This window comes from Gracilinanus agilis, chromosome 3 (genome assembly GCF_016433145.1).
Source record: "Gracilinanus agilis isolate LMUSP501 chromosome 3, AgileGrace, whole genome shotgun sequence".
Taxonomy (NCBI): Eukaryota; Metazoa; Chordata; class Mammalia; order Didelphimorphia; family Didelphidae; genus Gracilinanus; species Gracilinanus agilis.
This window is the reverse complement of record NC_058132.1, coordinates 280,581,614-280,606,891: the sequence shown is the minus strand read 5'-3', so window position 1 is coordinate 280,606,891 and position 25,278 is coordinate 280,581,614. Positions and strand designations below refer to the sequence as shown.

Below are 25,278 nucleotides of genomic sequence, written 5' to 3'. Positions count from 1 at the left end.
AGAAAAGCCTCTCAAGGTGTGAAGAGAAAGACAAGACAGAATAATACTCAGAAAAAAATGTTTGGTTGGGTTTCTTAGCTACCTCTTAAATTAGGGGAGGACAGGAAGGCAGTAGTAAATTGATAAGATTTTTATTAAACATGTAATACAGAATAAAAATGTTTAGGAGCTTTTTAACTGGCAAAAATTTACTGAAGCACTCAGACTCACTATCATAAAAGTTAAAGTTATGGGTTCCTATAGTCACTTTAACACATTAAGAATAGCACTTCCTTTTAAAATGATATTCTATCCAGGCTATTCCAACTTGTGATTTCATTAAAGCTTTCAGTATAGCAACTCTGTTTATCAGCTAATGGAAGCTAGATGGCACAGTGGAGAGAGTGCTCAGCCTGGAGTCAGGAAGGCTCATCTTCCCGAGTTCAAATCTAACCTCAGACATTAGCTCTGTGACCTTGGGTAAGTCACTTATTCCTGTTGGCCCCAGTTTCTCTATCTGTAAAATGAGCTAAAGAATGAAATGGCAAACCACTTAAATATCTTTGCCCAGAAAATCCCAAATCGGGTCATGAAGAGATGAACACCACCAAAACCACTGAACAACAATAAAACATCACCTTTCTTGTCTTCATTTATCATTTCTATACTTTCTCAAAACTATTTATCCAGCCTTAACCCTTCTCTTCATCTTAATTCTCAGATCTCTAAATGCCTATTAGACTTCTCAAAGTGGATGCTCCAGACACCTTAGCTTAACATTTTCAAAACTGAAATAATTAACTTTCCTCCCAAATTTCATCCTCTTCTAAACTGGCCTATTACTGTCAAGGCTCCTACCATCCTTCTAGTCCCCAGACGTGAAACCTAGGTGTTATCATCAACTCCACATAAATACAACTGTGTAACCCTCCCCATTTCAGTAAAATTCCAGTGGCGCCATATATAATACTAGGATTAAATACAAAATCTTCTTCCTATTTGGTCATCAAGTCCTGTTCCCCCCCCCCCCCGCCCCCCGCCCCAATCTAGCCTTCCCTTTTCTACCTTTCCATTCTTCTTATACCTTACACTCTTTGATGTAGTAACTCTGACCTCCATGCTGTTTTTTGTGCAAAAAACTTAATTGCTTGGATCCAGGCATTTTCTGTGGCCATCCCCAAGCTGTTTCCTGGTTTCCCTGCTTTCCTTTAAGTCCCTGCTAAAATCCTACCATTTCTAATTATTCTTAATTCTAGTCCCTTTCCTGTGTTAGTCATTTCCTACTTGTCTCATGTATAGGTTTTTGTACATAATTATTTGCATTTTGTTGTCTCCTTCACTGGATTATGAGATCTTCAAGAGAAAGATTGTCATTTGCCTTTCTTTGCATCCCCACCACTTAGCACAGTGTCTGGTAAAATATTTTTGATGTTTATTGACTAACACTTAATGCAGATCTGCAATTTGCTTGTAACTTAAGTTTTGTTTATTATTACTTTATTAAAATATCCAATACTTCTTCAAAATTGCTTGAAAATATCCTAAAATATAGTTAGAAATATAAAATTAAAATTGTATTGTAATTAAGCTAATTAAGCTACATATTTATTTGATTATTAATGTGTACCTTTTACTAATTCTCAGTAGTCTCGACTATCAGAACAAGATAATGAAGTACATAATCATATTTTGAATTAATATATTTGACTTTTAGATTATTGTTACTATTTTACATATTGAGTTTCTACATAAGCTAATGCCACTGATATAATGGATTTTGAAGCTAGTTGGTTGTTATTGTGCCTTCTGTGTTTAAAATTAGTATAAAAAGGAGCTTCTTTGTTCCAAAAACCACTTTTCAAGTAGTGTATAATATTTAAAGCATCTCTGACATAAATAGATTTATATTTTACAAATTAGTATAAAATGTATTTTCTAAAGGGAAAAAATCTATTTCTTATAGATAGCTTACAGGAATACAAAATACAATAAAAAATATAATAAAACCTTCTCTTAACTTTTGGTCTTTAAAAACTCCCTAGAGAAATATATATATATATATAACTACCAGTTGGAATGTATCATTCACATGAATCTCAAGAAGTTTCCATAATAACTGACATTCATTCTTATGGTTGCTGAAATGTATTTTGGAATACAGAGGGAACCTGTTTAATCAGACATTAAACATTTTCCCGATTAAAACAATAGGAAACATGTTTATTTTTATAGTTGATGATGAAAACCTAATTTAAAAATACTCAAAGCTGATGACCAGAAAAAAGAATTTTGTATGTTTTTGCACATATAGTATTCTTTCTAGGTGAAAAGTATTTTTTCAAGTTCTCAAATTGTCAAAACTCTGAAAATTATTGGTATTATCCTCTGAGTTACTCCTTCTATTCCCTTTTCTGCTTCTTCTGAGTTGAAATAAAATATTTGCAGTTAACACACTTAATTCTTTTTCTTGCCCTAGGCAATGTATGAGTTAGAGGAAAGGCCAAATTAGGGGTGATGAAGTCAAAAGCAGGAAAAAAAGGATGGACATCTACATAAATTTGCTAGATTTTCCTAAGTCATATTGTAGCAAATTTCACACTTTTATTAATATGATTTCCCAGAAATTCAGACTAATACTTCATAAATTTAAAACACAATAATTATTATCAAGCCAAATATGAATGATAAAGATGTTGCATTCAATAATGCCATTGTTATCCTCTGTTAATGTATATAACTAATTGTTTAATGTATTTATCAAGCAAATATAAGAAAATGAACTATTTAACATCTATTTATTATCTGTTTTATATGATACCAGGGTGTTAATTTCCTATCCAGCTAATACATTCTAGTAAAAGAGTAGTGATTTATACTTTTGCCACTTATTTTTCAATTGTTCTCTCTATAAAGATATGTACATGTAAAGACAATTTCTTTAAAGTTGTCTGGAAAGAATTTTTTAAAGGAATATAAATTAATTTTAATCTAAAGCCTATTGGCGTCTACTGTCCATGAAATTTATGTCTAACATCCTTAAGGAAGCAGAAAAATCAGAAATCCCTTTCTTGGTATTGGGATATACAAGCAGGTTTTATGTACAAAAAGTGTCAGAGCCACTTGCAAAACAGTTGATTAAATAGGCAACTCACCTGCCTAACATGACAAGTAATCTTGCAACATATATTATGATTACCCCTTATTTCATCAATTTCCAGGGGATGTGGAGTTTAGCTTGCCATTATTTTCCTTATTATGTGGATCATGGTATTTAATGGCCATTTTAATTTATCTTTTTTAGGGATAGAATGATAGATCCAAAACAAAAAAATTTTTTTTAACCTTTGACAAAGTCTCTTTAAGTGGTGTGGAAAGAACTATAACATTTTTAAAAACTTATATGATGTGTCATTTGAATTTTAAGTACTCAGTCATTTCTATTTTGTTTAGCTAAGTGAAATAGTAAATGTTTAATCATATTAACACTTTTCTTTTTCAAATATTGTCACTGATGGCATTTTATTTTTTATTTAGCTTGTAACACTCCAAGAAGCAAAACTGCTGCTAAATGAGGATGATTACCTTATTAAGGCTGTATATGACTACTGGGTGAGGAAACGTAAAAACTGCAGGGGGCCATCCCTGATTCCTCAGATAAAACAAGAGAAAAGAGATGGCTCAACCAACAATGACCCCTATGTTGCTTTTCGGAGGAGAACAGAGAAAATGCAAACTCGAAAGGTAATTTGTCATTTGAATTTAAGTGCATTTAGCATCTTGGTGTTTGGGATAAATTTAACCTTTTTTTATTGGTAATACCTTGTGTTTTGAATTATTTGAACATAATTTAGAGTTTGATAGAATTTAATTCTCTTAAAGAAAAAAATTTAACAGCTTTGTTTGGAATACTGTTTTTTAATAGTTCTTGAGAAATGTCTCATTTTTCAGCTTATTCTTTTCATTTACCAATTGTGGAGTTCTTACATGATCCTTACTCCATGTGTTAGACTACTTATAGGTAGTTTCTGTAGACTTAATGACTCTAGTTCTGTTTTAAGCTTATATCTGTATGATGGAAAATTGCAACTAAGGTTATGGAATTCTATCTCATTTTATCAAAGATAGTCTTATAATATGTATGTCCTCCATATCATGCTATAATAGCTAGAAATAATAGTTTCCTCCAAGGAAAAATGTTTTACTTAAAAATTATATTCTTATGAACATTTAATTTCTTTGAAATTGAACATGCTATCTCCAGCTACTAAATCTAGAGAGAAAGGCATGTCATTTTTACTAACATTAGAGAGGAGTTGTTAGTAATGCTAAATCAAGTTAGAAATAATTCTCCATCACTGTTGATAAGAGGTGAAGTAAAATTCTCAATATCAAACAAGAAGAACAGATTTGGAGCTGTGGAGTGCTTTGGAAGGTCTTCTTTCAGTTTGGAGAAGTGTATGGGGTATGATTAATTTCAAAGACTTAGCAAAAAATGTCATTAGCCACAATTTTCATATTCTTATTAGCAATAACTGCATAAACCCATCCCGTGCCATGCCCTACATTTGGGGAAATTATAAATGCAAAACTAGAAATTGTTATAATTAAGAGACTGCTCAATGGTACAGTAGGTAAGAGTGCTGGACCTAGTGTCAGGAAAATCTGAGTTTAAATCCAGCCACAGACACTGTGTAAGCCTGAGCAAGTCAATTAACCTCTGTCTGATTTAGTATCCTTAATTGTAAATTAGGGATAATAATAGCACCTACCTCTCAGGGTTATTTTAAAGATCAAACAAAACCTTCTTTCATCAATAGATTGTTGGCTTATCCAGGACAAGAACTCTCTCTTATTCCTATTTGAATTCTTGTTATTTGAAGTGCAATGCCCTGAATATACTGTAAACACTGAATGTTTGTCTGATAATGATAATACTTAATGAAGATGATAATATATATACATATTATGTATATAATGTTCTCATGTAGAAAAGTACAATTATTTTACCAAAAAAGCATACTTACTCTACATAAAAATGTATGTTTCATTCTTCAACTTGGGTTCATTATCCTTCCATCCTAGTTCTTTTCCTACCAGATCACTCTTTCTTAGGCTCTTTTGCTAGATCTTTGTCTATGTCACAACAGTTAAAAGTGAATGTCCCTTAGGGCCAGATATGTCCTAGATATTCTTCTCTTCTCATTCTGGTATTTCACTTGGTGATTTCATCAGCTCTCCTAGATTCAGTTATTTCTGTGCTGATATCCAGTCCTAACCTCCAGACTGCCATCTCCAAATGCTTATTAGATACCTCAAACTGGTTGTCCCATTGATATCTTAAAGCCAACATGTCCAGAACTGACCTCATCTTTTCCGTCAAACCCTCTTCCTTCCAAACTTTCCTATGATTATGTATTCATTTGTTGTTGGTGGTGGTTGGTTGTGTTTTTTCTTTTTTTTAAACCTTACCTTCTGTCTTAGTATCAATTCTAAGACAGAAGAAAGACAAGGGATAGGCAATCAGGATTAATTGATTAATCAGGGTCTTGTAACTAGGAAGTGCTGCGGCCTCCAGTCTTGGTGCTCTATCCACTGTGCCATCTAGTTGTGCCTCCTATTACTAATGAGGACACTGCTACCCTTTCAAACACCGGGATTCCCAACCTAGGTGTTATCTTTGACTTCTTATTCTCTCTCACCCTCTATTTCCAATCTCTTGCCAGTGCCTGCCAGTTTTACCATTGTAACATCTCTTGTTTATGCTCCTTTTCTCAGACACTGCTACCACTGTGGTATAGGCCCTTATGACCTCACACCTGAACCACTGCAAGACTCTGCTGTTTGGGCTTCCTGCATCAAGTCTCTCCACATTCCTGTTCCTCTATTCAGTTGTCCAATTAATCTTCCTAAAGCAGAGATCTAACCATTTCATTCTTTCCCCCTTATCTCCCCACTTTCAGTAAACTTCCAGAGTCTCCATGCCACTTCAAGGATAAAATAAAAAAATCCTCTCTTTAGCATTTAAAGCCTGGCCTTCTTCTACCTTTCCAGTTGTATTGAATTTTATTCTTCTCAAATATGGGATAATGACCTCCTTGCTGTTCCTCTAAGACACTCATCTCCAGACCTCAATCATTTTCAGTGCATATCCTCCACATCTAGAATACTTTCCCTCTTCATCTCTACCTCCTTGCTTCCTTCCTTCAGTCTCAGATAAAAAATCCCATCTTATACAAGAAATCTTCCTTCAACTTAATACTTCTTTCTGAAACTACCCCAATTTATTCTATGTGTTTATACTTAGTTGTTTTAATGTTATTTCCTCCATTAGCCTGTGAGAGCATTGAAAGCAGGGAATGTCTTCTGTCTTTTTTTTTTTTTTTTTTTTTTTTTTTTTTTTTTTTTTTTTTTTTTTTGTGTCTCCAGTTCTTATCTCAGTCCTGACATAGTTTTGATTGACTGATAACTGTGGAAAAGGGTTATATGTTTCACATTCAGACTTCTGGAGTCATAACTGGTCATTGAATCAATCAGAGCTGTTAAGTCTTTCAAATTTCATTCCAATTTGTTCCAGTGTTGTTACTGTATAAATTGTTGCTTTGGACTGCTCACTTCATTCTGCATAAGTTCATAAAAGGCTTCCCAGGCTTATCATAAACCATCTTTTTATTTTTTATGCACAATACTCCATTAAATTCAATAATATGCAATACAATTACATTATATTCATAGATCATACTTTTTCTAGCCATTACTTAATTGATATGCATTTCTTTTTTCTCCACCAACAATATATGTATTTTTGTCTTTTCATATCATCTTGAAGAGATTTTCCATTTTTTCTCATCTTGGCTACTCTGACAAATATTCAGTTTAATCTCTTAAGTACTAATGTAAAGTTTTGTACAAAATAGATGAATGGAGGGGGCAGCTGGGTACCTCAGTGGATTGAGAGTCAGGCCTAGAGATGGGAGGTCCTAGGTTCAAGTCTGGCCTCAGACACTTCCCAGCTGTGTGACCCTGGGCAAGTCACTTGACCCCCATTGCCTACCCTTACCACTCTTCTGACTTGGACTCCAAGTATTGACTCCCAAGACAGAAGGTAAGGGTTTAAAAAAAATAGATGAATGGATGAACAAAACTTTTATATTTAGTACATGGAAATATAAAGCATGCTTCTAAGATTTATTTAAAAAGAAAATAATGCTTAGATATATAACTAAAAAGAATTATGCTGTTATTATAAATAATTACTATGTATGATTTTTATTTTAAACCATTCAGTTCAAGTAAAGATACTTTATTAATTTTATCATCAGTTTCTTCTTTGTCAGTTTAGGTATTATTATTTTCTTTCCATTATACCTCTATCACATCATCTTTAGACTTATCTATTCTATTTGAAATGTGTCATGGATAAGGCTGAAGGAGGTCAAAAGGCATTCACAATTCACAAGAAAAATTACTAGTGTGCTATAATTCTACTTCTGGCTGTTGGGATTTTAGCTAAAGTGACATGTTTTCCTTCAAGAGCTTTATTTAAAATGCACTTATATTTTGAATTCAGATTTTTTTGTTAAATACAAATTTAAGGGCAACAAATGGCCTATATTGTGGCTATGGTGAGTACCAATGATTCTTATCTATTTGACTTCTTTCTGTAAATATTTTTAGCACTAAGTCTTAGTTCCTATAAATATTTGAAAACATTATTTTTTTATAAAGGAATCTGAAATTCAAAATTTTCACTATCACTATATCATCTGCCTTTCTGCTGTTATTATTTCAAAGTCAAAGCACTAATTAAGATACTAACAATTAAGCATTTAATTTTTAACTATCCTCTCTCAATATCATTCATGGAAGACTTATTCACTTTTTATATTTTATTTACCTTTCCTTGTCCCAAATTAGAGTGATCTGAAGTATACTGCATTTCTGATTAATTTTGGGTACTTGATCTTTACATACTTGACTAAAATTAAACAATATTTTACTTTATTCACAGAAGTCTTTTAGTCAAAGTCTTCAGTAGTAGTAATAGTTCAGACTCATGATTTTTGTCTTTGTGTAAAGGTTGAAAAATAACATTTTGTTGTTGACTATAATCTTAAAATTGTCATTTTTCAATAGAATCGCAAAAATGATGAAGCCTCATATGAAAAGATGTTGAAATTAAGACGAGAATTTAGCAGAGCCATAACTATTTTGGAAATGATTAAGAGAAGAGAGAAAACAAAACGGGAATTATTGCACTTAACTTTAGAAGTTGTTGAAAAAAGGTAACACTGATGACTAGATGATCATTTATGTTTTAAGAGTTTATATAAATTATTTCTTCATTGCATCAGAGTTTGTGATTTCACTACTTTTTGTATACCCTCTATGTAGATCATAAACTTTATTCTTTAACAAACTGTTTATAAGTCATGACTACTGCTCTGGTTGTAAACCTTTTAAAATTTAACTATGTCTTTCAAGCTTCAGATCCTATGAAAACCTTCAAGAATGTATGGTTGCATTGGAATAGGACTTTATTTCTTCTGAGTTTTTTATAATTTCAACAGTTTCATCATTATGAGTACTATTGAAATTCATGTAATTTAGTATATCTTCTTTAAGATTTACTGTAGTTGTGAAATTCATCACTGTGATGAATTTTTCTAAAATTAGCTAAACTGTCTGGTCCGTAGAAAATTGATCTTCGATCCATCAGTAGGCCTTTATTCATCCCTGAAGATAAGCATCTGCACAGTTAACTAAGGCTGATCCTTAAAAAATTAGCACATAACCCATTACTACACTCAGATTCTCCTTATCTGGTAAAAGCTACCAAAATTTGTGTTCCTTTGGCATAGACTTCATGAGCTAAGGGCCTCTCTATGCTCTGATATGGCAGTATAGTAATACTTTAGTATAAGTGTAAATATTATTATTATATTATAAAATGTATATTTTAAAAAATTTTAAATTCATGATTCTTTGTTTTCATGCTGGTTAAGATAATAAATTAAGCTTGAAGTATAAGTTTTTTGTATAATATACAGTATTTTTATAATCTAATCAGTATTTATAAAATTAAACATCATCCAGAAATTGAGAGGAATGAAGTCTTATATTAGTTTCATTTTATACTTCATTAAGAAGAAAAGACTTGTTACAACTTTAGTGAATGAAACTTTCTAATACATATTATTTTTCCACTTTAGTGTTGTCCTTAATTGATGCTTAACACATGATTATCTCATTACCTCAGATGGAATATCCTGAATGCTACTCTCACATGTATAGTGTAGAAGGCTTAGTAGTCTGACTACGTATATTGATCGTCCCATTAAAGACCCAAGCTTCCAGTATGAGATTATTTTCTTTTACTCTTCATCTTCTTCCAAAAAAATGGATAAAAGAAAATGTTCTTGATAATATTTGATTGATTCTGGCCATCTGAGGTTCCATTGTTCTCATGTTTGTATACAATGTAAAGCATTTTTTAATTTTATTTTGAAGATATCATTTGGGAGACTATGGTGGCGAAATCCTTAATGAAGTGAAAATTAACAGACCAGAAAAAGAAATATATGCCACTCCAGCAACTCTTCATAATGGAAATCATCACAAAGTTCAAGAATGTAAAACTAAGGTAAATAACTTTTGAAGAGAATTATGTCTGATTAATTTGACCACAATCAAGTAAGTGTTGATTGTAGTACTTTAAGTCTGTAAGTATAAATTGAAAAATTGAGTTTTTAATAAATCCTTTTAAGTAACTGTAATGTATTTAAATATACTATCCTTTGTAGTGTCATTTGTTATTAGTGGTAGATTTTGTAAGAGAAACATCTACTTAAAAATTTTTTTTCTATGTAGACTATTCAAGATATTTTTTTATTATCATCACCATTTATCTTCTTTTTAGGCTATATAACTTTAGGCAAGTCACTTAATCTCTCTGTACCTCAGTTTTCTCATTGGTAAAATGAAGGGATTGGACTAATTGTGCTTTTAAGTTTCTTTTCTCACATTAAGATTCTGTGGTAATAGTTTATTCTTTGCTTACAGAGATGTGTGACACCATTCAAAGTGCATTAACATTGGGTTATAGATTAATTTCATTCATTGTTATTTATATTCACTTAGCACAGTGCCTGGTGCACATTAGGTACTTAAATACTTTTTTGATTGATTAAATCTCTCTTATTTTAGGAAGATATAATTTTAAGAACAGTATTTACTCAAACATATGAAATACTCTTGCTAGCCACATAGGAAAAAAACTGATCATCAAAAATTGAATTACTGACCTATTAAATGACCTGAAGAATCTTTGGAATAAGGTTTGCTGCATTCTTTAGTTTCACCAAGACCATTGGAATTGATTGTTTCTAAACTTGTTGAAAATAATGTTTCCACATTTCAAGTACTAGTTATCTATTTTAGAAATGGTGTACAATATACTCTCATTTGTTGTGGATGTATTTCTAAAGCATATGATAGATAGTAAAGTCAATTCAAGATAAAGAGAATATATTAAGCACCTACTATATGTCAGACAATTCTCTAAACACTGAGGATAAAAAGAAAGGAAGAAGAGAGTTCCAACCATCACATTCTAAAAAGAGGGGAGACAAAGAGCAGTCTACAAACAAGCTATATACAGAATAAATTAGAAGTGATCAACAGAAGGAAGACACTAAAAGGAAAGTTTTCTTTGTAGAAGATGAGATTTTAGTTAGGACTCGAAGGAAGCCAAGAAGTGGAGATGAAGAGGGAAGAAAATTCCAGTTGTAGGAGATAGCCAGTGAATGAAAATCCCCAGAGTTGGATAGGGAATATATTTAATGAAGAAAATCAAAGATTCTTGTGTCAGTGGAAGTGATAAGATATAAGTTGACTGGAAAGATTGGAAGAGACTAGTTTATAAAGGGCTTTAAAAGCCAAAGTACAATTATAGCCTCAAGCAGAAATACTCTTCCCTAGGGCAAGGACAAAAATAATTTTGCAACCAAGAACAAAAAGATCTTGGTATAGGGAGAAGTGAGGAAAAGATGCTCCTAAAACGTTAACAAATAAAAATGTTTATGATCATTAAACTCTACTATTAGAAGGAATACTGAATCATGAATCCCTTCCCATTCCTGGCCAGCAATTATTCAGCTGCACTTGTTAAGAAATCAGTTCACAAGTCATAAACTGATTCAGATTTTGATTTTATTAGACCTGAATTTTAAATACTTCCTTTTAAAAAAAATTCAAACAGCTAGTAAATTTAGATTATATAATACCTTAAACCTAGAAAGGTTCTTGTAGCTAGTTTTAGTCCAGTACTGTCATTTAACAGATGACTGATCTGAGGCTTAAGTTATACAATTTGTCCCAAGCTGGAATTAAAATCCAAGTCATTTAACTATTTACTATACCACACTATTTCTCTTTGTATTATGCATCCATGCAAGCCAAGAGTACTAGATTGTTGGCACTACTCTTATAATGTTAGATTTCTATCTTAGAATATATCTTTTTAGATTGAAGATTAGAAACAAAATATTTTATGCAAAGTTTTTAAACTTTCATTTTTTATCAAGGGAGAATATAAAGGTAAGATGTTGATGATACTTGTATATAAATATATACATAATTTTTTCATCTTTAGTTTCCTACATATCTTTTAGAAATATTTTCTTCTTCTAACCCAGTTATGTGTGACCAAGACTTGTGTAAACTTAAGGAGGATGCTTTAATTCTTTTTAAAAGCGGGATGTCAATATGTTCTTTTATAAAATGTAAATTTCAGGAAAATCTTTAATTTTCTGGTAATAATTGATTTATTTTAGAGTTTTAAAATTGTTATTTCAAATTTTGTTAATCATTAAATTTCTTCTTTTGCCTTTTCTGTTAGTGAAGGAAGACTAGCATTATGTCATTTATTTCATTACTAAAAGTAAAATGCTTCACTGGTTAACATGATATCATAACACTTAACAGATCTCAAATAGAGCTCATGTAGTAGATTTCTTTGCTTCCAAGCAGAGTGACTACTTTTTAAAAATATCCTTACCTTCTATTTTAGGATCTTAAAATATTTAGAATAAGTATTGTTTCCAAGGCAGAAGAGTGATGAGGACTAGGCAATTGGGATTAAGTAACTTGTTCATGGTCACACTGCTAGGAAGTGTCTGAGGTCAGATTTGAACCCAGGACTTCCTGTCTCCTGGAATGATTTTCTCATCCACTGAACAACCTAGATGCCCTAGAAAAATATCTTCTAAATTATCTTCAAGTAGAGAACATTTGCCAGTGCAACAGTCTTGTTTTTCAGACTAGCATTAGTGCAGGTAGTGCAGTAAATTGGTATTCTTCGTGGTCCAGCTAGTATGGCATAATCATTACCCTGGCATAATGAGAATGGTCACTTTGCTGGAAGTATGCTTTCGTCAATATATGAATATTCCCCCCATCAAGGCAGCACTCATAACAGAGCCTGGAACATAATAGGTACTTCATAAATGTTTGTTGATTATTGATTGAAACATCTCATACAGTGTTTGCCCATCCTTTACAAATTGAGTTTTCCATGTCTTTCTGTAAATCTGAAAGGGCACCTAAAATTGTAACTCAAAAAAAAAAAAAAATAAAAACCAACAAAAAAGTTTTGAATTTAAAGTTTAACTAAAAAACTACCCTCAGGATTAAACATTTGTTTGTGTTGACTATTAAATGCTTCATGTTCTTTTCTGTGAGGATATAAACTTGAATCAGTACACTAAGTTATAGGAGTATATGAATGGATTCCTTCATTTGTAATCAGCATTTTTATTATTTAAGTTGATATAGCTAGTAATTTTTTTCCAACACACTTATATATCACATATATAGTTGAGCCAATAATATCAGATTTAATTTCTTGAAAATATATTAATTTATTGTCACTTTTAGACTTTTACATATAGTTTATTAGAAATTATTTTTATTTTATTCTGTTGTTGCTTCTCATTCTCATTTTATCTTACCAGGTTGATTTTTATAATATGAAATATCTTTGGCACTAAATAGTTTTAATATCTGAGTTATCTTTCCATGTGTATAAATAAGCCATCAACTTAAGATTTATATATTGTTTTTATTTGAAGATGACTAAGGGTATTAATATATTTTTAACAGTTAAACTTAATTCATTGAAATTAATCAACTTTTTTTAATTGCTCCCAAATAAATCAAAAGTTACTAAACAGACATGCAAATGATTCCTAAATTGACTTGATCTAATTGTTTATAACATGAACTAAAATTTTATTATTCATTACCTATCTCATAATGAAAGAAAAAAGAAAGCTAATACAGATATCTTTGTAGTATTTGGACTATAAACATTTGAATAATCCCCAAAGTCAAACTATTAATTTCAGTTTATTATTAATAAATATAAAATCAAACCTTCTGTTCAGTTTTTATTATAGCTTATGTGAAATAAAATACTTTGAAGTAGGTGACTGTAGAATGATTCCTGGCATGTCCATATTCAAAACAATAAATAAAATAACTTCTAAATAAAACTTTTGGTTTTCATAGAGCAGCTTAGGTTCTTTGAATTATAAAATATTTTCATTTTCCCTTTCATCTTGGACAAAATTATAACAAACAGCACCCTCATCATTCGTCTTTAAAAGAAGAGGCACCTGATGTTGTTCGTCAAAAGAAGAAGTACCCAAAGAAGCCAAAAGCAGAGACTTTGATAACTCCTCAGCAGTCCACTACTGAGACATTACCTGTGATCAATAAGAGTGATATTAAACAGTATGACTTCCACAGCTCAGATGAGGATGAATTCCCACAGGTACTTAATTTACACTTTATTTTAAAAGATCTAGTCACTGATGTCAACATTATTGTAATTTCTAGTTGGCACAAGTAGAAAACCTCTGACTCAGTCAAAACTTGTTATTCAAATTCTTGGATAAAAGAAGCATTTATAGAACTTAAGGAAAATATTTCCTTTTTTTACTGTATAACTATTTCAGCCATAACATGCAATGGTAAAGTTCATTCACTAAAAGTTTTGATGGTTTTATTCATTGTAAAAAGTGCTATTTAAAAAAACATATTTTAGAAATTAATATATTTAGAAAATGTATCTACTAAATTAGTTAAAAGTTCCTCTTCCTTGCATTAATTTCATTGCTCATATACTTGGGCTCCATTTATGCTTAATTTCACCTTTTTCCACCATCAAATAATTTGTTTTTTTTTTAATATGCACATTAACAATGATGAAGCATAACATACAGTTTTTTGAGTAGTTAATTTATTATTCCTATCAACTGAAGAAATAATATTTTAAAAGATTTACTGTTTGAGAATATTGTTATATTTAACTTACTATATTTACCTTTTTCTGGTTGACATAAGACAGAATTAGAAAAGGCAGAAATTATTGGGAGATCTTATTGGTTCACCTGTTGGGCTTTTGGAATGTAAAGGAAAGATAGTCTTTACTGAATGGAGGAAAGCCCTCCCCCTACCATGTATAACCAGAGGATACTAAGTTTAACATCATTATTTCTCTGGTTCCTCCTTCCCTCCTAATAAACTGTGGTAAGAGAGATCATTTTACTACAGGTTTGTCTAGTGGATTCCAAGTAATGAACTCACTGAATATATCCATGTGCTAGGGCCATGATTGCTTTATTACCTGATAAATCAAAAGTTTTAGAATTTTTCTGGAAAACTATAGAAATACCTATAGAAAATGATGAGAGATTCTGTGTAATAAAGTCATACTGTAATGTTTTTTAGAGGCCAAAGTTAATGTCTATGGCATCTTCCCAATAAAATGCAGAATGAATTTTTGGCCAAAATGAATTTGCCTATCAGATTTTGATGGAGATAATAATTTGATAATTTCACTGAGTGATTCTTTAAGGTTTAAAAAACTTCAGAACATAAAATTTTAAAAATGATTCTCCACATTACAGAATAAAATTTTATAACTTTATTATTCATAACAGTTTTTAAAATAGTAAATTACTCTGTTGTATTTTAAATAATTTAATTTATGAAATACTGACTTAAATGTATCTTCTCAAGAACCAGAAAATAAACCAAGGTGGTCGAGGCCTTCTGTCATTCTTAGTTTACATGATAGATAAATCTAAAACTGGAATGGACTTTAGAGACCATCTAGTTCAAGTCCTTAATTTTACAGATGAGGAAACAGGCTTTTCAAAATTCTTGAGTAATTAAGTAAAAGAAAGTCTCATCTAGAACCATTCTAGACTAGTTTTAATTTTATGTCAGAGAAATATAGTGAAAAAAAATTTAAGAGACTAGAAGGGCTAATATATGAGGATAAACTAAAATAGCCTTCATAAGTTTGGGAAGACTGGAGAAGTGGTTGTGGCCACAGCTTTTAAAATTATAAAAGGGTATGGGTATTTTGCTTAAGGACATTTGCTCACCTGATTTCATTGCCTCAGCACTCTCCTGCCCCTCATTTCATCCATATGACCTTTTCTTTTTTACTTTTATCTGTTTCCCCATCTTCTATTTTTTCATTGTTAATAGTAGTGAAATTTATGATAATTAGAAAACCTCAGAAGGTCAGTATTCATACTTCAACAACAGAGAAGTAGGAAGAATATTATGATACTTCATTCTCTCCCAAAGTGGCTAAAGTATAGAGAGATCTGGCCAAAAGTACCAATTGAAATTCAAGGAATAGGGAGCATTAAGTTTCTGCCCCATAGTCTGTGGGCAAGAAAGAAAGGAAGCATTTGCAGAGTCAGTTGGACTCATAAATGTCCTTGTTTATCTATATTACCATTTGTCTGAAGTTTAAGCTTCTTATGTGAACCTAGTCTTGGGAGTCTTTTAATAGAAAGTTTTATACAATTATGTGTTCTCTGCCATTTATCTTATCATTGACCATTTCCCCTAAATTCTTATTTACATAGACTCCTAGATTATTTGCCCAGGAAAAAAAAGCAAATGACTTTTCTACAATCAGGCCCCAGAGAAATAGAGAGCCTAATCTTAGTGTTTTATCAAGGCAAGGGCTGCCGTAAACAATAAGAGATACACAAAAGTACTTAAAAGGAAAAGTATCCATTCCTAATTACTCATAGTGTATCACCTCATTTACAAAGAGAACCTTTCCTTTCTGGCTCTAAATCATAGAATTTTGGAATTGGAAGGTACTTCACAGGTAATCTGGTCTAACCTATACCTGACTAAAAATTCCTTTTTACAAAATAATTGAGAAGAGGAACTCAGAAATGTATAACTAAGATGGCTTCAAGCCTATATCTACTCCATCAAAAACTTAAAAATTCCACCAGACCAAATAAACAAGGATTATGTTGAATAAATACAGTTAATAAACTTCTTCCTCCCTAGAACTTCACAAAATATCACCAAGAACTTCATAGGAGATAGGAAAGAGAATTGCTTGAAAAGCCAACACCAGAGTGGCAAACAGGATGGTAGCCTCCCTCAGCAACACATGAATGGCCAGAGAATTCTGTATCCTGCATTCTCTTTGGAGGTAGTGAGAGGAGAGGGCCTCCGTCTCCCATAATAGGGACCTTGGAAGGGGCCAGGAGTGGCATACAAGAGCTTCAAGGGGCCTCGCCACTATGTCCTGAGGTATTGTAGAAACCCTAATATAGCACTCAGATTTTCAAAAATCCAGGGGTCAAGGGAGGAGGAGGTTAGTAAAGTAACCCATATTGAAACTAAGTAGTGCCTAACATTTCCACCCAAAAACACAGCACAAGGGCAGAGCCAGGCCCTGACACAAAGCACCAATTTGAGAACTAAGGCTACAGAGGTGAGTAACAGAAGTCGTTATAGACTACTACTAAGAATTAAAGTGGATCTAAGATATTCCAAAATCCAAAGCAGTCCTGAAAAGAAAACTATATACATAAAAATATCCATAAGCAAAGTAGAAAAGGAGATGTTAATGAATCAATTATGCATTTTTTTTAAAAATCAGAATCCCAAGAAATAAACCTCAAATAATCAAAAGCAGAAAATTTGAAAATTTAGAGAAGTAAATTAAAACTCAAAAGACAAAACTAATAAAACTAGAAATTAGTTCTTAAAAAAATTAAGCAAATGGTTAAACTTTTACCTAACCTGATTAAAAAGAAGAGATCTACAAGAATCAGATCAACAAAATAAAAACTGAACATAATAAAATCACACTAGAACAATGAGAAATAAAAAGAATTAGAAGAACCTACTGTGCACAATATATGACAACAAAACTGAGAAAACAAAAGAAATAGAGGATTAGATCCACAAATATAAATCATGCAAACTAAGAACACAAAGTGAGGTCTTAAAAAATACTTTTTCAGAAAAGGAAATAAAACTGATTGGGATGGAACTACCAAAGTGGAGGAGGTAAAGGGGAGGGCTTCTTTTCTAATGGATTTATAGGAAAATTGTCACATTTTTAAAAACCAATTGATACCAATACTGAAAATTAAGAAAGAAAGCTTACTACCATTATGTTTTATGAAATAAATATTGTCCTAATACTTAAGATTTTAAATAAAATCCTACAAGATGGGCTACTATGATTGACTCAAGAAATCATTCATTATGACCAAGTTGAATTTATAGATGGGGATATAAGGATGAAACATTGATATCCAAAAAAGAAAAACAGCCAAACCACATTATCGTCACAATAGATACACAGAAAGAAAACGGTGGGGAAAGACCTTCAGCAAAATGCAACATTCATTTATTTTAAATATCTTAAAAATTATAAACAGAGAGCTTTTTTCATAGAGCATGAGAAGTATGTATATAAAATCAAAAGCAATCATCATATACAATGATAATATACTAGAAGGTTTTGCAGTAATATAGGAGTAAAGCAATCATGCACTATTTAAACCTCTGTTACTTGATATTGTTCTAAAAATGCTAGCAGTAGCAATAAGAGAAAAGAAAAAAAACACAAAGTTGGGCAAATAATAGACAAAATTATTCTTTTGTTGATCATGTGAAGCTCTTATATACCACGAAAACCCTAGGAAATAAAATACCTAATTATAATTAATAGCTTTTGCAAAAGTTGTAAGCCACTTGTTTTGTAGCTTTAAACCAAGAAAGCTAGCATTTTATATAACAAATTCAGAATAACTATGCCATGCATAAAACATTTGATAATCATTCCATCAAAGCATATTCAATACTTGTATAGATTCAATTATAAAAGAATCCTTAAAAAAATAAAAATATAAAGAGTTAAAGGAGTATCCAGACTCCTGGTTGGTCTATGCCAATATAATAAAAATAAAGTTAATTTAAAGAATCAATGCTATATCAATCAAAGTACTAAACGGATACTTTACTGGGATAGCTAAAATAGCAACATTTCACTTGGGGTAACAAAAGATCTAGACCAGTGATGAGCAAACTTTCTAAAGAGGGGTCCAAAGGAAAGGAAATGCTCATCTGTCAGTCTGTTTCTAAGGCAACTCTTTCAAAGTTTCATTGCATTGTATCCTACTTCATTGTATTCGTCAGATTAGGTAGGAGTAATGTTCTGTCAGGATAGAACGTTTGGTGGGGGCACATCTGGGCTGAGGGCTGTAGTTTGCCCATCACTGATCTAGACTATCCAGAAAATCAATAGAAAAAGTTAGGAATGAAGAGAGAATAGTACTTTTAGGCTTCAAGAAACATTAGTACTGTTTGAAAAATAGAAAAGCATATCAGTGAAAAAGATTAGACAAGTGAGAATCAGAAATAATGGAACTTTGCCCAATGTTAAATAAAACCTCAAAAAATAAATTAGGAGATAATTCCTTACTTGAAAAGAACTGCTAGGAAAACTGGAAAGCAGTTTAACAAAATTTAGGCTTAGACAAATGACTTACGCTATATTCCATAATAAATTCAAAATTAATATAAATCTAAATATTAAAGATCATACAATTTATAACTAGGAAAAAAATGAGAGATAATGATTACAAAACGCAAGTGATAAATTTGATTATATGCACAAACAGCATATATAGCTAGTATATGAAGGGAATTTGTTTACTTAGGAGTGAAATCTTTGTTTTTCGTGTTTTTGATAAGGGTTTTATCTAAAACAAAGAAGCAACTAAGATCATATCGTTAGACAAATGATTAAAGATATAGTCAAACTAATCAAAAGAAGAATTATAAACTATTAGTAATAATATGAAGGAATTCTCCATGTCATTAGTAATAAAAAAATGCAAGTTTTTCAGGTTTCACACCCAGCAAATTGATGAGAATGACAAAAAATGGGAATAGTCAATCAGGGAAGGCTTATGGGAAAGCAAGGACATGGATATGTTGGTGGAGCTTTGAGTGAATATAGTCATTCCAGAAAATAGTTTGGAATTTTGCAAATAAAGTGACTAAAAAGGCTATCTTCTCTGATCCAGAGTTTATACTCCTGGTTATACATCCCTTGGAAGTCATTGACAAAAAAGAGGCTCAGCATGCACCAAAATAATTATAGTATCACTTTTTGTGGTAGCAAAAAAACACTGAAAATATATTACATGCCTTTAAGTGAAGAATAGATAAACAAATTATGCTATATGAATGTAATTACCATGCTGCAAGAAATGACTAATAAGGTAAATTTGAAGATGCATAGCAAGACTTACATGAATCTGATATAAAATGAAGCAAGCAGAGGCAGGAAAACAGAATATTCAATGACTACAACAATGAAAATGGTTGAACAACTGCAAAAACACCAAAATGAATAGTAAAAGAACCAACTTTGCTTCCAAAGAAGAGATTTTAAAAGATACCTTTCCTACTACTTTGTTTATAGAAGAGGAGATGCCTGCAATTGGAACATTTTTTAAAAAAACATATATTTTTTTATTTATATTTCCCTCCTTTTATTGCTCCTTTCTTCCAGAAAGCCATCCTTTATCATAAAGAATTCAAAAACAAAGAAAGTGGAAGAAGAAAAAAAAAACGGAGAAAAGCTGACATGTGTAGAATATTGCATATAATTGCAGATTTTCTAGTATATTGATCTATTTTGCTGAATTTTTATCTTCCATCTTTCCTTTTATTAAAAAAATCTTTATTATAAGCCATGGATCTTTCTCTTAAAAGGAATTGAGAGGAGAAAGTCTAATTAACATAAAAGAAAAATATTAAAAATCTAACTCAAAAAAAGGAAATAATAGAACAAAATCAGGAGATTGACAAAAATTAGAAAATGTAAAGTACCTGATTTAAAAAAAAAACACTGATGTCAAAAACAGGTCAAAGAGAAATAAATTGACAGTTGTCAAGTTCCCTGAAAGCCATACTTTTTTAAAAAGTCTGGACACTTTTTAAAAGAAATCATAAATGAAAATTGTAGAACCAGAGTGGAAAGTAAAAACAAAACAAAAAAAAATCACCAATCCCTTTTGGAAGGAAGCTCCAAAATAAAAAGTTCCAAGAATGCTATAGCCAAAATCTAAAGCTTATACATCATTGAGAAAATATTTTTTGCCTAAATGAAGAAGCAATTCAAGTACGAAGGAACTATACTCAGGATCATTTATGACCCAGCACTGACAACTAAAAAGAAGAAAAGATCTTGGAATATAATATTTGGGGAAAAAATAGAAGAAATTGGCTTATAACCAAGAACAATCTACCTTCCAATGCTGAGCATAATCCTGTGGACTTTAATAATAGAAGACTTTGACACATTTCTGATGAAAAGACTTGAGTTGAATAGGAACTTTGAAATATAAATACAAGAGACCAGAAAATCCTTTAAAACTACATTTATTTGAACAAGTAGAAGGGGCTTTATGAATTGAACAAAGGATGGTTGAACATATCCAGAGATTGTATTGGGTGTTTCAGGGAGGACTCGCATCTATGGTGTCAGGGGACTTTTTATCCAACTCTCACCTGTGGCTCCAAGAAGATATAACATGAGCAGCAGCCACACTTGGCAAAACTGCCTTGGCAGAGTGGTTAAAGCAGGTTGAGGGCAACCAACAAGCCTGAAACCTATTAGCGAGTTAGAGCAATGTTTATCCCAAGAATGTGAAGACTTCCTCTGGAAGAAGGGACAAATGAGAACAATTTGTTTCAAGGGCCATGAGAGCAGCTGAAGCAGGTGCTGTGGAGAACTTGGAGGATGCATCCCAAGTCATCACCACTTATACTGCCTTTCATCTTGGTGCTGGAGTTGGATGATTCTGAAAAAGTTTGAGGCTGACTGTGTCTCACTTAAATCTAATTCATGCACATATCAAGACTCTATGATGTCATTGGTCGCTTTCAAAACGAAGGACGAACAACATCAAACTCAACAGGAAAATAGGTGGAGATAGGGAGGAGAGTGATTAATAAGAAGGAGGTTACTATGGAAGCAATACAATAACAAGCAAGATGAACTTCCTCATCCTGAACGATGGATGTAAAAAGAAAGAAAAAACCCAAAGAGCTGGAAGCTAATGATGGGACTCCCCTTCATTTGGAGAATGGCTGAACAAATTATGTTCTGTTACAAATCATATAATAAAAGATAAAAGTTCAGAGAATTTTAGGAAGTATGTGTTGATGTAGAATAAAGTAGGCAGAGCTAAGAGAATAATTTATACGTTTATTATGCAGAAGAAAACAACTTTAAAAGACATAAGAACTGTGATCAAAAGTGATGACCATCCACATCTCCATAGGCCTTATAATGAAGCATATTATTTACTTCTTAACAGAGATGATGTACTCCAAGGTGCAGTAAGAAAAAAAAGACATCTTTGAATTCTAATTGATTTTACTAGTTTGTTTAAAAAGTGGATTCTGCCTCCCCTCAACCCCTTTTAAATTGGGGATGGGAATGGAGAGTAGAAAAGAGTTAGCAAAACTAATGTCCAAAAAAGGGGATGGGGGCCACTAAGATATACTTATAATAAAAGCAAACAGTAAGAAATAGATTCAGTTTTGTATACCAGTATTTTTTTTTAATTCTGCCATACATATGAAAATGCTTTGGGGGGAGGGAGAGGATATGATTTTTAAATATAGAAAATAAGTGGACCTCAAGTTTGAAAAGATTTATAGGAAAGCAAAATCTATTACCTCCAGAACATTCCTATTTTTTGTTGTTGTTGTTGTTGTTGTTTCTTTTACAACCATGGTAATCAAAATTTATTCCTTACATCAAGCCATCATGTATTTCTCTGCAAAGTAAACCCTGTTCTCTGGGTTTACAGAAAGCAAGTCTAAGAGTTCCTCTTTTATATGATAATACTTCATATCATGACTTCTGCCTAAATGCTCTCACTGGATCCTTGAACCAGTTTTATTATGCCCATGGACCTCAAACTTATCATTGTTCTAGTTAACCTTCTTTTGGACTGCCACTAATATGTGATGCTCAGAAATGAAGACAATGTTCTAGCTAAAGTCCAACTAGGTTAATATAAAGGAAGGGAATGAGAAAAATATGCATTTTTTAAAGCATCTACTATGTGCCAGGCATTGTGCTATATACACTTTTAATAAATATTCTCATTTGATCCAGTTTGGAGTACAGCGGAATTGTCAACCCCTTCATTATAGATATGTCACCTCTTCAAGCAGGCAAGGTAACTCCCCTCAAACAACCCTTCTCCCCATTTTTGTTTCACATTTAATTCTTGACAGGGAGTACATTTTACACTATTCCTACATAATTATGTTTAGTGCTTTACATATACTAGGCAACGTGGAGTAGTAGACATGACTTGAAAACCCATATTGACGGTGAAATCCTCTGCAAATAACTTAACCCTAAATAAATCTAATGAAATTAGAGGTCCAGTCTCTATTCCAATTCTGAATTGACTAGATAAAAATAGTGATTCAGTCCCCCAAAAGTTGTGAAATGGAAAATTGGTTAATTACTAACCCTGAGGCCATAGATTATCAGGTGCCAATTACTTGCTAGTAGCTGACTGATAATCATTTTCCTACCTTTTTAGAACCAAGTCTGTAGACTTTTTTCTCTGCTTACTAATATCACTTTTTTGGAAGGTGAGTAAAAAGGACTTTATACTTGCAAGGGCTGTATTGATGAGCAACTGTCACTTGAACTATCAAATTGAAATGCTAAACACATTTACCCATAGAAACATTGTTATAGACCTACAGCACACAGACCACAACCAGATACATAGTGGGGTTGGCTTAGAAACTTAACAATTATGTATAAATTGTTTTCTGTGGGAAAATACATTTCAATATTCAAACCAATTTAACAGATGAACTTTTTTTAAGCTCTTTGCTTCCATCTTATAATCAGTACTATATTGGTTCTTAGGCTAAAGAGCTAGAAGGAATAGGCCATATGAGGTAAGTGACTTGCCCAGGTTCATAAAGCTAGGAAATGTCTGAATCCAAATTTGAATCCAGGATCCCCTGGCCTGGCTATCTAGCTTGTTTGTATGTTTTAGCCTGGCTATATGGATTCATGTCTGGTATATTCATAATGAGGTAGGAAAATCTGAGATGTTTTGAGGTACTTCCTTAAAACTATTGACCACTGTTGTCAGTCTCTTCAAACATCCCTTGTTCTCTGGCTAGTACATGGATGTTACTTAGCATGATAATACTTTTATGCTTACTGTATCTCAAACTTATTACTTCTGCGTAACTACATCTACTCACACAATTTCTCCCTTACCCTGTCTCATTACAAAATCATTCTAAATGTATGTTAGCACTACACTCTGGCTCCTGTTATTGACAACCTTTAGTCATTCTTTTGAGATTCTCTTTTCCCAGGACAATGAATTTAAAGTTAAGTAACAATTTGTAATAAATTTGTTTTAAAGTGTTTTGATTTTATTATATCAAAAATTCATAGATCTAATTTAACATGGGTCCCCAATTTCATACGACTTGTTATTGTAAGAACTGGAACTAGTACTCAATATTGTGTTCTTGCCTTTATACCACCTTATAATTCCTCCTAACGTCACTTTTCATTTGTTCCACGCTGGTTCCTGAAAAGTTTTATAAGAACATAGGCCTTTTGAGTAGGAATTTACTGGAGAGTCTTAGAGATGAAAGCTCCTTTGTATGTGTATCTGTACCTGGGAAGGAAAAAAGGGTAGAACTGGGTGGGGGGAGGTTAGTGGGAAGTTGGGTGGTTGAAGAAAAGGTGAAAGAGAATGAGATAATTTGCAAAGTGACTGAAAGGTGATATTCACATTTGGCATTTCCTTTCCTTTCAAGTTTCTGGTTTGGGGCCCTTGTCCCCTGGGAAGAAGAACCCTGGAGGCTGCTAAAGCCTTGGCTCTCTGCTTTACTATTTCCCCTTGGGGTTGTGAAGGTACTTTTGTACCTCAAATAGACACCTTTCTTCTCAGACTGAACCTGCCCAGTGCCAGTTAATCATAGTTCTTTGCTAGGCAAGCTGGTTGAGGCACCTTTCCCTCTAGGCAGAGAATAAGCAGCTGATTTCCTTTGCTGCTCCCTTAATCCTTCACCTGCCTTAGCAAAGAAATACAGTCAACTGGTTAATATTCTTTAAATCTTTTAGGTGACTCAGCTAGAGGTCATAGTTGCTTTTAAAAGGTAAAATGGCAGAAAAAGCAAAAGGCAATTTTATGTGAGGAAAAAATTTTTTTCCCTGATTCCTCAAGGTAGGAACACAAAAGCTTTGTGAAGAGGATAAAATGTATAAGCAATATAATAGTAATGAATGCCTCATTTACCTAACATCAGTGTTGCAAATGAATGGCTTTTCCAGAGAACTGATGCTCTTAAGTGACAAACTCCTTTATTAATAACCATTATGAATATAATTCTTAAAATGTATTATACACTTTACTATCTGCTAAAATAAAGTATATTCATAATTTAATTTTTCCCTGACACCTGGGTATCAAAGGAATATTTGCCAAATATCCACTGGTTGCTGCACTTATCCTACATTTTCTGTTTATAATCTTTGTCAACTTTCTGCTATCAGTTTGACACACTCTTAATTTGCTATTTATAATCGTGGACTTGAAAATCAAGTAGCCAAGTTTGTATGAATTTTGTGTGAAGTAAAAGTAAATAATTCTGATTAAGGAGCTATGAGCTCTCCCTTATGAATAAAATACATGAACTTCAGTGCATATATATTATTATTAGATAGGCTAGGTGTTGTTATCATTATTAAATATTTACATCTTAAAGTAGATTTGGTTGGGTACATTATAGTCATCGAATACCAGAGCAGGGGTCCATTTTCTAATTAACTATTTTTAAAGATGTATATACTGTAGAGTTTGTAACTTATCCAGG

General features: G+C 32.2%; 1 protein-coding gene across 2 annotated transcripts in view; it reads left to right on the top strand.

Moving 5' to 3' along the window:
• The window catches only part of EPC2 (enhancer of polycomb homolog 2), a 191,222-nt gene that overhangs the window by 141,518 nt on the left and 24,426 nt on the right, over positions 1–25,278 (top strand). For both annotated transcript variants that reach the window (XM_044669886.1, XM_044669885.1), the window contains exons 4-7: positions 3,514–3,720; positions 8,113–8,261; positions 9,487–9,619; positions 13,619–13,810. In XM_044669886.1, coding sequence (XP_044525821.1) covers positions 3,514–3,720; positions 8,113–8,261; positions 9,487–9,619; positions 13,619–13,810 — 681 coding nt within the window. The remainder of the gene's footprint in view (positions 1–3,513; positions 3,721–8,112; positions 8,262–9,486; positions 9,620–13,618; positions 13,811–25,278) is intronic.